This window comes from Mustela lutreola, chromosome 12 (assembly GCF_030435805.1).
Source record: "Mustela lutreola isolate mMusLut2 chromosome 12, mMusLut2.pri, whole genome shotgun sequence".
In the NCBI taxonomy this organism is placed as follows: domain Eukaryota; kingdom Metazoa; phylum Chordata; class Mammalia; order Carnivora; family Mustelidae; genus Mustela; species Mustela lutreola.
This window is the reverse complement of record NC_081301.1, coordinates 47,870,320-47,885,029: the sequence shown is the minus strand read 5'-3', so window position 1 is coordinate 47,885,029 and position 14,710 is coordinate 47,870,320. Positions and strand designations below refer to the sequence as shown.

The 14,710-nt window shown below is 40.2% G+C and overlaps 1 protein-coding gene across 1 annotated transcript; it reads right to left on the bottom strand.

The window, feature by feature from the left end:
- Positions 1–11,488: 11,488 nt before the first annotated feature.
- Positions 11,489–12,146, bottom strand: LOC131812513 (interferon alpha-1/2-like). The gene has a single exon (XM_059142170.1). The coding sequence runs from the start codon at positions 12,144–12,146 to the stop codon at positions 11,550–11,552; it is 597 nt and encodes a 198-aa protein (XP_058998153.1). The 3' UTR covers positions 11,489–11,549.
- Between the last annotated feature and the right edge of the window lie 2,564 nt (positions 12,147–14,710).

Here is a 14,710-nt window from a genome sequence, read left to right as displayed (position 1 = left end):
ATGGCGCCTATGTTTCCAGATACACTGGGACAAGTTAGCCCTATTCTTCTCTAAGACCTCCCATCAAATTTAAGGTCTTTGTTTGCTTACTGCGTACTCTCTAAAGATTATTCTTCTCTTGTTACCTTCTACCTGCACTGGCTCTTTGGAAGCTCTTCTCTTTTAACCTTAAAAGTCGAACATCTTCATAAGCTTTAGGTCATCTCTTCATTTTGCAATCTACTTATAAGTGAAACATCTATTATCATGCCCTGGGTTGTAAATATGCAACAAGCCATTGTAAATTAATATTTCCACAATATACTCTGTTGGAGATTCTGTATCTGAGGACACGTCTGCTGATGGGATGTCTGTGTTTAGAGGTTTCTTCTGCTTTAAAGAGTTCATCTGCTCTGTCTCCCCTCTTGACATCCCTCATTCAAGCAAAAGAATCTCTTGTCCTTTACCTCTCATTATAATATGAAATATAATTGAAATTCTTAAAGCATGATTAGTGCTTTATGTTTCTTTTCTTTTTTTAATTTTAAATTAAATTTTTAAAAAATTAATATAAAGCCCTGCTGGGCTTTATATTAACATATAATGTATTATTTGTTTCAGGGGTACAGGTCTGTGATTCATCAGTCTTACACAATTCACAGCACTCACCATAGCACATACCCTCCCCAATGTCCATCACCCAGCCACCCCATCCCTCCCCCCATCCCCCAGCAAACCTCAGTTTGTTTCCTGAGATTATGAGTCTCTTATGGTTTGTCTCCTTACCCGGTCCCATCTTGTTTCATTTTTCCCTCCCTTCCCATGAACCCGCACCCTGCCCCTCAAATTCCTCATATCAGTGAGATCATATGATAATTATCTTTCTCTGATTGACTTATTTCACTTAGCATAATACCCTTTAGTTCCATCCATGTTATTGCAAATGGCAAGATTTTGAGGTTTTTTTTTTTTTTTTTTTTTTTGATGGCTTCATTGTATACCATTGAAGCCATTGTATGGCTTCAGAGTATACCATTGTGTGTATACACTACATCTTCTTTATCTACTCATATGTTAATGGACACCAAGGCTCTTTCCATAGTTTGGCTATTGTGGACATTGTTGCTATAAACAATTGGGTGCACAGTGCCCCTTTGGATCACTACATTTGTATCTTTAGAGTAAATACCCAGGAGTCCAATTGCTGGGTCATAGGGTAGCTCTATTTTCAACTCTTTGAGGAGCTTCCATGCTGTTTTCCAGAGTGACTGCACCAGCTTGCATTCCCACCAATAGTGTAGGAGGGTTCCCCTTTCTCTGCATCTTAACCAACATCTGTCGTTTCCTGACTGGTTAATTTTAGCCATTCTGACAGGTGTGAGGTGGTATCTCACTGTGGTTTTGATGTGTGTATTTCCCTGATGGCAAGTGACTTTGAGCACTTTTTCATGTGTCTGTTGGCCATTTGGATGTCTTCTTTGCAGAAATGTCTATTCTTGTCCTCTGCCCATTTCTTGATTGGATTATTTGTTCTTTGGGTGTTGAGTTTGATAAGTTTTTTGTAGATTTTGGATACTAGCACTTTATCTGATATGTCATTTGCAAATATCTTCTCTCATTCTGTCTGTTGTCTTTTATTTTGTTGACTGTTTCCTTTGCTGTGCAAAAGCTTTTGATCTTGATGAAGTTCCAATAGCTCGTTTTTGCCCTTGATTCCCTTGCCTTTGATATGTTTCTAGGAAGAAACTGCTGCAGCTGAGGTTGAAGAGGTTGCTGTGTGTGTTCTACTCAAGGATTTTGTTGGATTCCAAGACATTGAGGTCTTTTGTCCATTTCGAGTCCATTTTTGTGTGTGGTGTAAGGAAATGGTCCAGTTTCATTCTTCTGCATGTGGCTGCCCAATTTTTCCAACACCATTTGTTGAAGAGACTGTCTTTTCTCCATTGGCTATACTTTCCTCTTTGTCAAAGATTAGTTGACCATAGAGTTGAGGGTCCATTTCTGGGCTCTGTATTCTGTTCCATTGACCTACGTGTCTGTTTTTGTGCCAGTACCATACTGTCTTGGTGATTACAACTTTGTAATAGACCTTGAAGTATGGAAGTCTGATGCTGCAAGTCTCGTTTTTTCCCCCCCAACATGCCTCTGGCTAGTTAGGGTCTTTTCTGGTTCCATATAATTTTAGGATTATTTGTTCCATTTCTTTGGAAAATGTTGGGGGTATTTTGATAAGGATTGCATTAAATATATAGATTGCTCTATGTACCACAGACATTTTCACAATATTTGTTCTTCCAATCCATGAGGATGGAACATTTTTCCATTTCTTTGGGTCTTCTTCAGTTTCTTTCATGGATACTTTATAGTTTTCTGCATACAGGTTCTTTGCCCCTTTGGTTAGATTTATTCCTGGGTATCTTATGGTTTTGGGTGCAATTGTAGATGGGATCAACTCCTTAATTTCTCTTTCTTCTTTCTTATTGTTGGTATATAGAAATGCAACTAATTTGTGTGTTTTAATTTTATATCCTGGCACTTTACTGAATTCCTGTATGAGTTCTAGAAGTTTTGGAGTGGAGTCTTCTGGGTTTTCCAGATAAAGTATCATATCATCTGCAAAGAATGAGAGTTTGACTTCTTTGCTGATTTGGATGCATTTTATTTCTTTTTGTTGTCTGATTGTTGAGGCTAGGACTTCTAGTACACGTTGAATAGCAGTGATAATAGTGGACAGTCCTGACATGTTCCTGACCTTAGGGGAAAAGCTCTCAGTTTTTCCCCATTGAGAATATTTGCTGTGGGTTTTTCACAGATGGCTTTTATGATATTGAAGTATGTACCCTCTATCCCTCCACTCTGAAGAGGGAGGGGTCTTTTCTGATCAAGAAAGGATGTTGTACCTTGTCAAATGCTTTTTCAGCATCTATTGAGAGTATCATATAGTTCTGGTTCTTCCTTTTATTAATGTAGTGTATCACATTCATTGACTCATTCATTCTTTAGTAGGATGCTCTTTAGTCTCCATGTGTTTGAGTTCTTTCCACCTTTCCTCTCATGGTTGAGTTCCAGTTTCAAGGCATTGCAGTCTGAAAATATGCAGGGAATGATCCCAGTCTTTTGGTACTAGTTGAGACCTGATCTGTGACCCAGGATGTGATCTATTCTGGAGAATGTTCCATGTGCACTAGAGAAGAGTGTGTTTTCTGTTGTTTTGGGATGGGATGTTCTGAATATATCTGTGAAGTCCATCTGGTCCAGCGTGTTATTTAAAGCCCTTATTTCCTTTTTGATCTTTTGCTTAGATAATCTGTACACTTCGGTGACAGGGTGTATTGCATTATTGTTGATTTTTAAAATTTTGTTATTAATTGGATTATACAATTGGCTGCTCCCATGTTAGGGGTATAGATATTTAAAATTGTTAGATTTTCTTGTTGGACAGACCCTTTAAGTATGGTATAGTATCCTTCCTCATCTCTTATTATAGTCTTTAGCTTAAAATATAACTTGTCTGATATAAGGAATGCCACCCACGCTTTCTTTTGATGTCCGTTTGCATGATAAATGGTTCCCCACCCCCTCACTTTAAAACTAGTGGTGTCTTTGGGTCTAAAATTAGTTTCTTACAGACAGCATATCAATGGGTCTTGTTTTTTTTATCCATTCTGATACCCTGTGTCTTTTGATTGGGGCATTTAGGGTAACTATTTACATTTAGGTTAACTACTGAAAGATATGAATTTAGTGCCATTGTATTGCCTTAAGGTGAAATTTACTGTATATTGTCTCTGTTTCTTTCTAGTCTGTTACTTTTAGGGTCTCTCTTTGCTTAGACGACCCTCTTTCAATATTTCCTGTAGAGCTGGTTTGGTGTTTGCAAATTCTTTTAGTTTTTGTTTGTCCTCGAAAATTTTTATTTCTCCTATTTTCAATGACAGCTTCATTAGATATAGTATTCTTGGCTGCATATTTTTCTCATATAGTGCTCTGAAAATATTATGCCTGTCCTTTCTGGCTGGCCAGTCTCTGTGGACAGATCTGCTGCCAGTCTAATATTTCTACTGTTATATGTACTGAGCTGCTTTTGATGGGGTCAATGATCAAAGGAGCTGACCATCCTCTACCTGCCTTTCCCCTTTCCATTGATCTCCTTCCCCGTCTCCTTCCCACTTCATGTAATGCCAAAACCTTAACTATTTTTTTGGTCTGCTTTTCATCATCTTATGCATCCCTGTTGTTAAACACCCTTTCAAACACAACAAACAACACAACAGACAACATAAAGACAAGACAAAGACAACTGCAGACCCAGCGGCCCTTCCTCGACCATATATCAAGTCTAAGGGTGTGCAAGATATAATCCCAACTCAAAAACACAATCTGCCACTGGTGGGGATTTTCTTGGTCCCCTGATCGCCTAGCGGAACTTGAACCCCCTGGCAATCTACCAGTGGAGGGATGGGGCAACCCCGCATCCTCTCCAGCCTTGGGGAGCAATACTGCGTCCAGTTTCTCCCCAGTGGGCTATACCCATGGAGCGCCGCAAACACAAAGACAGACAGAACAGGATCTCCCAGAATGGGGTCTCGAGATCTTACCTCTGGAGGCTTTTCCTGGAAATTCTTTTTTTTTTTTTTTTAAAGATTTTATTTATTTATTTGACAGAGAGAAATCACAAGTAGACGGAGAGGCAGAGAGAGAGAGAGAGAGAGAGGGAAGCAGCCTCCCTGCTGAGCAGAGAGCCCAATGCAGAACTCGATCCCAGGACCCTGAGATCATGACCTGAGCCGAAGGCAGTGGCTTAACCCACTGAGCCACCCAGGCGCCCCTTTTCCTGGAAATTCTGATGCTGGCTCAGGCCTCATCATTTGATCCTGGACGAGCCCCCACATGATGGGGTCCATCATCAAAGCAGCGAGACTGGTACAAAGTGAAGGTCAAGCAATTTATTTCATGCCAGCACAGAGAATCAAACCGACTGACCGGGTCGTCTTTTACAGAGAGAGAGACCACCCCCAGCTTCACAGACTAGCTTCTATAGAGCAAAGGCCATGTGCCCAATGAGATTGTCTCCACCTGGCCTGACTCATCCTTGCATTCTGGGCTCTGTTATCTCCACCTGACCTGACCCGTCCTTCTATTTGGGCTCTGTTATCTCCACCTGACCTGACCCATCCTTGTATTTGGGCTCTGTTATCAGGGACTGGTTGAGCATATTTTACTGGTTTCCCAGACTTGCTTTTAAGTAAGTTCCTCTGTGCAGGGTCAGTTTAAGTTTGACTGCACAAACAACAAAATGTCTGTTTAACTGAGATGGAGTTGCTCTGGCTAAGTAGGCCTCTACACTTTCAGGATTTTCTCTTTGTCTCTGAGACTTATAAGTTTTATTATTAGAGGATGGGGTGCAGACCTATTTTTATTGATTTTGAGGTTTTTTCCTGTGCCTGGTATTTGATGCCTGTTTCCTTCCCCAGATTAGAGGAGTTCTCCACTATAATCTTCTCCAACATCTTCTGTCCTCTCCTCTTTCTTCTTTTTCTGGGATCCCAATTATTTTAATATTGTTTTGTTTTATGGTATCACTTATCTCTTGAATTCTCCCCTTGTGATCCAGTAGTTGTTTATCTCTTTTTTCTCAGCTTCTTTGTTCTCCATCATTTGTTCTTCTATATCACTAATTCTCTCTTCTGCTTCATTTATCCTAGCAGTAGGAGCCTCCATTTTTTATTGCACCTCATTAACAGCTTTTTTTATTTCAACTTGGTTAGATTTTAGTTATTTTATTTCTCCAGAAAGGGATTCTCTAGTATCATCTATGCTTTTCTCAAGCCCAGCTAGCATCTTTATAATCACCATTCTGAACTCTGGTTCTGACATCTTACTAATGTCCTAATTAATTAGGTTCCTAGCATTCAGTTCTGCCTCTTGTTCTTTTTATTTTGAGGTGAGTTTTTCTGCCTTGTCATTTTATCCAGAGAGGAATAGATGAATGAGAGAACAAAATACTAAAAGGGCAACAATGACACCAGAAAAATATACACTAACCAAATTAGAAGAAACCCAAAACTGGGGGGAGAAGAAAGGGAAAAAAATATGATTAGACTGGTGAATAGAACAGAGCCACACCCTTGATTTTAGGTATATTTTTGTCTGTTAGAAGAAACTGCCTCCCAAAACTTTAAAGAAAGAAAAGCATATATATATGTACAAAAATAAGGGTAAACATGATGAAGGGACAGAATATGACTATAAAGATGAAAATTATAAAAAGTTTTTTAAAAGTAACTGATAAGATAAAATAGTTAAAATATGTTAAAATAGAAAAGAGGAAAAAAATTTAAAAATAGAATAAGAAAAAATAAAATTTAAATTTGAAAGACTAAAGAGTAATGGGAAAAAAGCCATGAATTCTTTGTGGGACATTCCCCTAGCTCTGGAGTTCTGCAGTTCTCATTGATTGGTGAGCTTGATCTTGGCTAGATATTCTTGCTGCTCTTCTGGGGGAGGGACTCTTGCAGTAATTTTCAAGTGTTTATACCTAAGGGAGAATTGTACCACCTTTGCTAGGGGCCAGGCTAAGCAGTCTGCTCCGTTTTGCTCTCAGTACCTTTTGTTCCCTGAACACTTTCCATACAGCTTTGGAAGAGGAGAATGAAAATGGTGGCCTCCCAGTCTCTGCTCAGAGTTGCCAAGAGCTCAGGTCACCACTCCTCAGTGTGCCCTCAGAGAAAAGCAGTCAATCCCTCCTGTCTCCCTTGTCTCTGGCTGCACTCCATGCTCTCCCAGCTGTGACCAAGCATGTCTATCTCTGATTCACAGCTCTGTTTGGAGTCTCCAAACCCAGCAGATTCCTGCTGCGTGCTCCTGTGCTGCTCCTCCTGGAGGAAAAAGGAGGGGTGTCCCCGTATCTGCCACTTGTGGGGCCCCTGATCAAAGAGCAGTGGCCTGATCGTGTCTCAGATTTAAGGTAACCCCAAGCTGAGAGCCCACCCCTTGGCTCTGTCTCTGCAGCCAGTGTCCCTGCTCCAATACTGAGTGTGGAGCTCTGCCACACTCAGACACCCCTGATCTTTTTGTGACCCTGCAGGTCCTGAGACCACACTGTCCCCATGAGGGCTCCATCCCTCGCTTAACCCCTGAAGTGACGTCCCTCAGTGGAGGAGACTTGTAAAAGTTCTGATTTTGTGCTCCACTGCTCTACTGCTTGCTGGGAGCAGGCCCCTCCCTGCTGTGGCCTCTCTTCCCGTGGCTTCTGATTCACTTCTCTCCACATCCTACCTTCCAGAAAGTGGTTGCTTTTCTGCTCCTAGAATTGCTGTTCTTCTTCTCTATAATCTCCTGTTGAGTTTGTAGGTGTTCAGAAGTAGGCCAACTAAATTGGCCATCTTGTCTCATTCTCCCGTTTTATGTTTCTTTCTCTTCAAAATGGAAGGCTTAAAGAGAATAAGCTTTACAATTGCTTTATTCACCTCTGTGTCCCCAGAATAACTACATAATCTGGCATAAAGATAAGCAGTTTTAAAACAATGAACAAGAAATGAATGAGTGATTTGAATTTATCATTCATTCTTCAAAATTGGTCACGAATTCAGGCTATCTCTCTTTTTAAGAATTAACAAATCTGAAAAATCTCCTGATGAAGAATTTCATAAAGAAAACAGTTTTACAAAAATAAGATGAACAAATTTTGCTACATTCAAATGTATTATAAAGGTAAATATGATATTATATGAACAAAAGTATTTTTTTATTTTTAAAAGGGCGTCTTGCTGTTCAAATCTGTTTTAAATAGTACATAGAAGATAAAATAGATGAATGAATGAATGAATGAGAATATGAATACATTAATACCCTCAGCATATTAATGATAGTCATTCTGAATTCCTAGTCTGACAATTGAAAAATCTCTGCCATAGCTGACTCTGGTTGTCTGGGGGACCAGTCAGGTGTGTCATGGCCCTCAGTTCCTCTCCAATTCTTTCCATTCATGACTCTTAAATACAATAGGGTAGTTTTCATTTGCAGAATGTTCCTGGGCACTTTTTATGGCTTTTAATTTTTATTTGGTTTTCTTTACATATGCTTAGAAGAGATTGGAAGACACCACTGATTTCGATTATTTTTCATCAAAGTTTAATTTGTCCAGATCTTGAGATGTTTCTATGTAAATGGAGCCAAAGCTTTCAAATGAGAAAAAAAAAATGTTTGTGTTACAGTCACAAGTAGGCAGCTTTGTTCTCCTTGCTGAGAATGCAGTTTTACCTCTGCTCCTGGGCTCTGTTTTCTCTATTTTCATTTCTGTTCTTCAGCCCTGCTGCCTCATCCCTCAGCATCTTTCCTCTTCAGAAAGGATGTGGTCCCCCTGTTTGACAAGCACTCCCTGGGGTCTTCCCACACCTTGGTCATTGGCCAATGTTCCTATTAATTGCTTAGGGCATAATGACTAATGATGAAGAGTATTCTTGGATTCTGTGTACAAAAGAAGACTTCCAAGGATGGCCATGCGGGGTGCTGTTTGGATGAGGTAGGGGAGGGGGGTGTCTCATCACCAGGGAGGTAAGTGGCATTTCCACCTCTTTCTGCCTTGTCCTTCTAATGATTCATCAGTTTCTTCCCTGAAACCCAGGCTAGTTTCCTAGTTTGTTTGTTTGTTTGTTTTTTGGCACAGCTTGGTGTTTCTGTTCTAATTTCAGCTGCACATCCATGTATCCTTTCTGCATAGAATCTCATACCCCCTGAGCAGGGCGGGTTGCATCTTATGCTGTGCCACAGCCACCTGTGTTCCACCTTTGCCCTCTTCACTCCCTCCCTCCCTCGCCCACTCCCCTTCTCTCTACCTGGCTGTGAGGAGTGAGCTCAGCACACTTTCAGTTTTGAGCAAAACTGTCTTAGAGGGGATTTGTTTTTGTCCCATGAACAATCAACAACCCAAGACCCAAGAGTGTTTCTGTGACCAATTCCTCTTCTTTCTGTCAGGTACCCAAATATCATATTTTTCTGTGTCTTACAGAGGACACAAGGTAAACGTTATGTACTACGTGCGAGTGTCAGGGACACGGGGATGGGTAAATTATCAGCCCCCCCTTTTTAAGTTTTGCCTTAAATAGTGACTGCAGTTTTATTTTGTTAAATGTTGATTTCTATATGGAGTTCAGTCATTAGACTGTGAGTCCTTCTTCTGTTCTCAGTTTCTGAGGCCACAGGGGACTCGGTGTAGCTTTCCCTGCTGTGCGAGGTTTTGACTGAAGGAATGACTATCCCTGCATTATTGAGTCAGTCCTCTTCTCCTGAGCCCTTGGATTCCTCATGCTCTGTCTCACAGTGAAATATGGGGCAGTGGGGCCACATAAGATGCTAGATAAAACTAGCCACTTTTGTTTCACTGGTTCAGAGTTTTTAAAAATGAGTATCTTTGTTTTAATTTAGTAATTTTATGGACAGGAGTTATCTTGCTCTTCTCAATTCCTTTCCATTTCTTCTTGATTCAGTACCAAACTAGGGAAGAGAAAATGGAAAAAGAAGGTCCTGGACCATTTGTTTCCATCACTTTCAATACATCATTTTCTTTTTTTTCTTTCTCCACTCAGCTTTGCTAGAAAACTGTCATCACATTTGGATGCTTTGAGGCAACAGGGACTCAAAGGCAATCTGACCAAGAAGGGAAGGACAATACTAAAGTGACTCCCAGGTGAGAGAAAGACATCAGGAGCTCTTCTCTTCAGCAACCTTGCCTTCCATCTGCTGCCCTGTGGGTTCTGCGTGGTTCCAATCCACAGAGCAGCCTACTGACATTCCACACTGTAGGAATCAAAATAATAATAAATTAGCATTGTGAGTAATGAAATGTGCCATTCTTTAAAAGAAATACATATTAAACAGATGGACATGATTTGCTAATGTTTCAAATCCATGAATCGACCCAGGGACACATACATTGCAAATGAGGGAATTCTGCAGAAAAAAAAATGCACATAATTTCCAATTCCCATTCTGTTTTCTGTTGCATTTCAGAAGGCAAATCTCTCACAACTGTTTTCTCTGAACACATTAACTTCACTTCTCTTATTCACTCTCTCCCTTTACCTTCTAATATGGTTTCTGTTGATGAATTCTGGCAAGTCAGCTCTCACTAAAGTTTCAATGCTCCCTATATCCCAGGGTGGTAGACACTTCCCATCCACATTTTGCAATATTTAATTCTTTGAAGCACTTTTTTCTTTGAAATACTCTGACCAGTATTCTCTTACCCTATTGCCTTAGGGCCATTTCACCTTTGTTTCCTTTGTGGCTCTTTTCTCTCTTACCACTTGAAAGTTTACAGAATTAATCTTTTTATTTTATTTTATTTTATTGAGAGAGAGAGTGTGAGTTCAAGTGGGGGTTGGGGGAAGGGTGGAGGGAGAGGGAGAAGCAGACTCCTCAATGAGCAGGGACCCTGTCCATTGTGGGGTTCCATCCCAGGACCCTGAGATCATAACCTGAGCTTAAGGCAGAAACTTATCCCACTGAGCCACTCAAGTGCCTATCGAGGAATCAATCTTAAGTTCTTTTCTCATGCTCTACTCTTCCGATATGACCACTTCTGCTCGCAGGCTTTTGGTTAATAGAGCTGCTTATAAATCACAGACTCAAATATCCATTTTCCATCAGTCAATTGTAGAAGAGATCTATTGTTTCTGTTTCTGTTTCCTGACAATGACTTACTGCAGCTTCTGCTGAGAGAACTCCATTTTCCCCCTTCTTATTATATCACTTAACATAATTGGTACTACTTCAAAATTATTATTATTTTTAGGTTGGTTTCTCCACAAAAATCCATGATACAAAGCAGGATTGGATTTATAATGTCCACTTCTATCCTGACAGCAATACACAAACTGGTTTAGAGAAAGTCTGTTTTTAATTTATAGCGTGAATAACATAATAATGAGTAGGTGCATTGTATAATCCATTCTCTCTTCAGGTTATAATTAGGCTTGTTTCTCTCTCTCTCTTTTTAAAAAAAAAGATTATTTATTTATTATTTGACAGGTAGAGATCACAAGTAGGCAGAGACACAGACAGAGAGAGAGAGGAAGGGAAGCAGGCTCTCTGCTGAGCAGAAAACCAGATGTGGGACTTGATCCCAGAACCCTGGTATCATGACCTGAGCTGAAGGCAGAGGCTTTAACCCACTAAGCCACCCAGGCTCCCCTCAGACTTGTTTATTTAAAAAATAATAAATACAATAATTTTTCTATACAAAATATTTAATAAAGAAAGGAAATAATAAATTGAACAAATATAAAGAATATATTTTTTCTCTTAACCACAAAGAGAAATTATACCTAATGTTGTTCAGAGATAATTTAAATCTTATAAATAGTTAAATAAATAAGTTATTAAATAGATACATCAATAGATCAGCATAGTCATCTGAAAGGAACTAGTTCTTGTAGAGCTGATATGCTCTACATGATGTCACTTAATACTCCTGAAAACATTTGACAAATTGATTCCACCGTGTCATGATTGTAGCAGAAATGAGAGTCTTTGACCTGGTAGAACACAAGGAAGTACGATATTATTTGTCAGTGAGAGTCATCACCATGTTGAACCAGGTCTTGTTTCTTGCCCCTTAACCTTTCTTGCAAGGTTGTTGATGAAGAGAAAACTTTCATGATCTCTGCTCTGACCATCTCCCAGGCACAATGGCTGTATTGCTTCTCTTGCAGATAGAGGGAGATTCTCTGGAAGTAGTTCCTCAGGATGGAGTCCCCATTCACCAGGGGCGTCTCTCCCACCCCCGCCTCCTGCAGGGGACAGGCTGCCAGGTGGCCCAGCTGCTCAGAAAGTCCTGAACACAATTCCTCCAGGAGGGTCGTGTTCCAGGGAGCAGGTGAGGCCTCTGTGCAGAAGAGGTGGAAGGTCTTCTGGTTCGTCACATGGAGGACAGAGATTGCTTGAGCATTCTGCAGCTGCTTGCCATCAAACACCTCTTGGGGGAAGGCAAAGTCATTTCTGTCCCTCAGGCAGGAAAAAGTGGAGACTCTCCTCATTTGTCGCAGGAGCATCAAGGCCCTCCAGTTCAGCAGACCATGATCCTGAGGCAGGTCACATCCCATAGAGCTGAGGAAGTGGCAGCTGAGCACCACCAGGGCCACCAAGAAGGAGTAGGGCAGGGCCATTGGGGATCCTGCAGATGCTGTTGGTCTGGCTGGGGTGGGCACGTCTGGGAACCGTGGCTCTAGGTTCTCTGAACATCTTCCCTTGTGCACACTCTTAAATGGGGACGCATTAGTTTCCATTTTCTGGATGTTCCTCTTACTTTCTACTTTTGTTTTTGTTTTTCATTTTGCATTCACCAAATGGGTTTAGAGCAGTGTTTCTCAACAATTTCATTTCATTATTGTCTCCCCTTCCCTTGACCCCAGAGTCATTTTAGATATTTTTTGCTAATTGAATCCCTCATGAAATTTTAATGACACAGTTATCCTCTGTATCTATTTGCGTCCTCTCTATGTATCTGTACTTTATACATAGAAAGAAAATAGTGCCAAACTTGACTCTCTCATCCAATGCAGGATTAAGATTGACAAAAATTTTAAGCTATAAGTAAATTTAAAAGTTATTAACATTTTATTTATCTTTATAACTAAGTTTTCAGAGCAAATTTTATTATACTTACATAAATAGTAATGTATTAAAATCCTATTCAAATTTAAAATTGTACCAATACAATACATAATAATGATGACTGCAATGATATACTTAAACATTTATTAGAAGTACTCAAAACAATTGAAAATTCACAGTATTTTCCTGACATGTATTTTTAGGTCTTAACTTCTAATTTTGCTTCATATCAGAAAATAATAATTTTTAATTTCACTGACTGCTTGATATTCATAAACAGACAATAATGGCAGCTACTAAGTAAGGGAAGGCCACCTCTCACCTCTCACAATACAGCTTTGAAATCAAGCAAATGATGGAGGAAGAGTCCTCTGGTGAGCCATCTATTTGATGTAAATTTTATTGCTCTAAACTTGCATTTTCTGTAGCTTTCATGAACTCAGTGTCAATACTTCACATAAGATACTCAAGAAAAACCAACAAGTTAAGAGATAGTGAGAAAATAAATAATAAGGAATAGAATTTTGTTGAACAGGTTTGATTTAAAGAGCAGCAATCATTGTAATACCTAAGATATGTTCACTCTCCAACAACTCATTTTTGCACCATTGGTAGTAAAAATCAGCAAGTAAAAGAACATAATCAATGTGAATCCTTTTTTAAAAGATTTTTAAAAAAGATTTGAAATTTTATTTATTTGACAAAGAGAGATCACAAGTAGGCAGAGAGGCAGGCAGAGGGGGAGGGGGAAGCAGGCTCCCTGCTGAGCAAAGAGCCTGATGTGGGGTTCAATCCCAGGACCCTGAGATCATGTCCTGAGCTGAAGGCAGAAGCTTTAACCCACTGAGCCACCCAGGCGCCCCTTCTTTTTAAAAAGATTTATTTAGTTATTTGAGAGAGAGAGAGCAGGAGGAGGGCAGAGAGAGAGAGGGACAGAATCTCAAGCAGACCCCCCCTTGGAGAATGTTGTCCAATGCAGAGCTCTATCTCACCACCCTGAGATCATGAGCTGAAACCAAAAGTGGGACATTTAATTGACTGAGCCACCCAGGCACCCCTGAATCTTTGTTTAGATTTTTGCATATAATTTCAAATTTCCCAAAGGACTTTTAGAGGAATAGATCAGTTGCAAACTGATCTATTAAAAAAAAAAAAAAGGAAAGTTTTTTGTCCTAAATTCAAAACCGTGTAAATATTGATTATTATCATGTGACAAACTTACTCTCACCTTCTATTCTGAACTCTTTTCATTTTGCATAGGAAGTTACCTTGCCTTACCCCTCTACATTCCTACTCTTTACCTAGAAGGTACCTAGCCATCTTTGACATACCAGCTCTTAGTCATGGACTCACTTGGCCCTCCTTGGCATGGGGCAAGTGCCCTGGCTCAATATGTCATGATAACTGCAGCATGCTCTCTGATCTCCTCATCCTACCAGGAGGCATTCATGAGTGACCAAACTGCTTTGCTTCATCATGGCCATGTTTGCTAGAACTATATGAGACCATGCCTGAAATATCCACTCTACTCTTCCTGGTGTCAACAACGTCTACTGGGATTATTGCTGAAACCACTGTGATTCTAGTTGCTTTCAGGTGCACAGGGCCCTGGGGTTTGGGTTGCAAGAGCACAATTTTCAGCTTTTGCCCAGCACTAGAGGAAGCCCCAAGGATGGTCTCATCTCAAATTTGCCTTAACTTGGTCATCACAGAAAAATAACTAGCCTGGTGTCCTACAGAGTGCCATACATCTAAACTCAAATTCTCCCCCATTCACACGGCCTACAGCAACCAGGCTATTTAACTATGAGTTGTGGTAGATCTTTCCTGAAGCATCACTGAATGACCTTTATTCTGAGGTGCTCTGGAGATAACTCAGAGACAATAATGAACAATCAATTGGATGCTCTTTTCTCCATCCATTTGAGAGGGAGACTAGGTAGGCTCCACTTCAGTTCGATTTCCACAGTTTGGCAGGTAAAAAGCAGAGTGTGACTTCAGGTCAAAAATGAAGATGTGGATTCTCAGTTCTTGGCCCCACTTGCTCTTTCTTGCTAATATACCTACTCACTCTTCTTTGGTACTAAGGATGGTTATATTGTCTCTTTTAGATGGC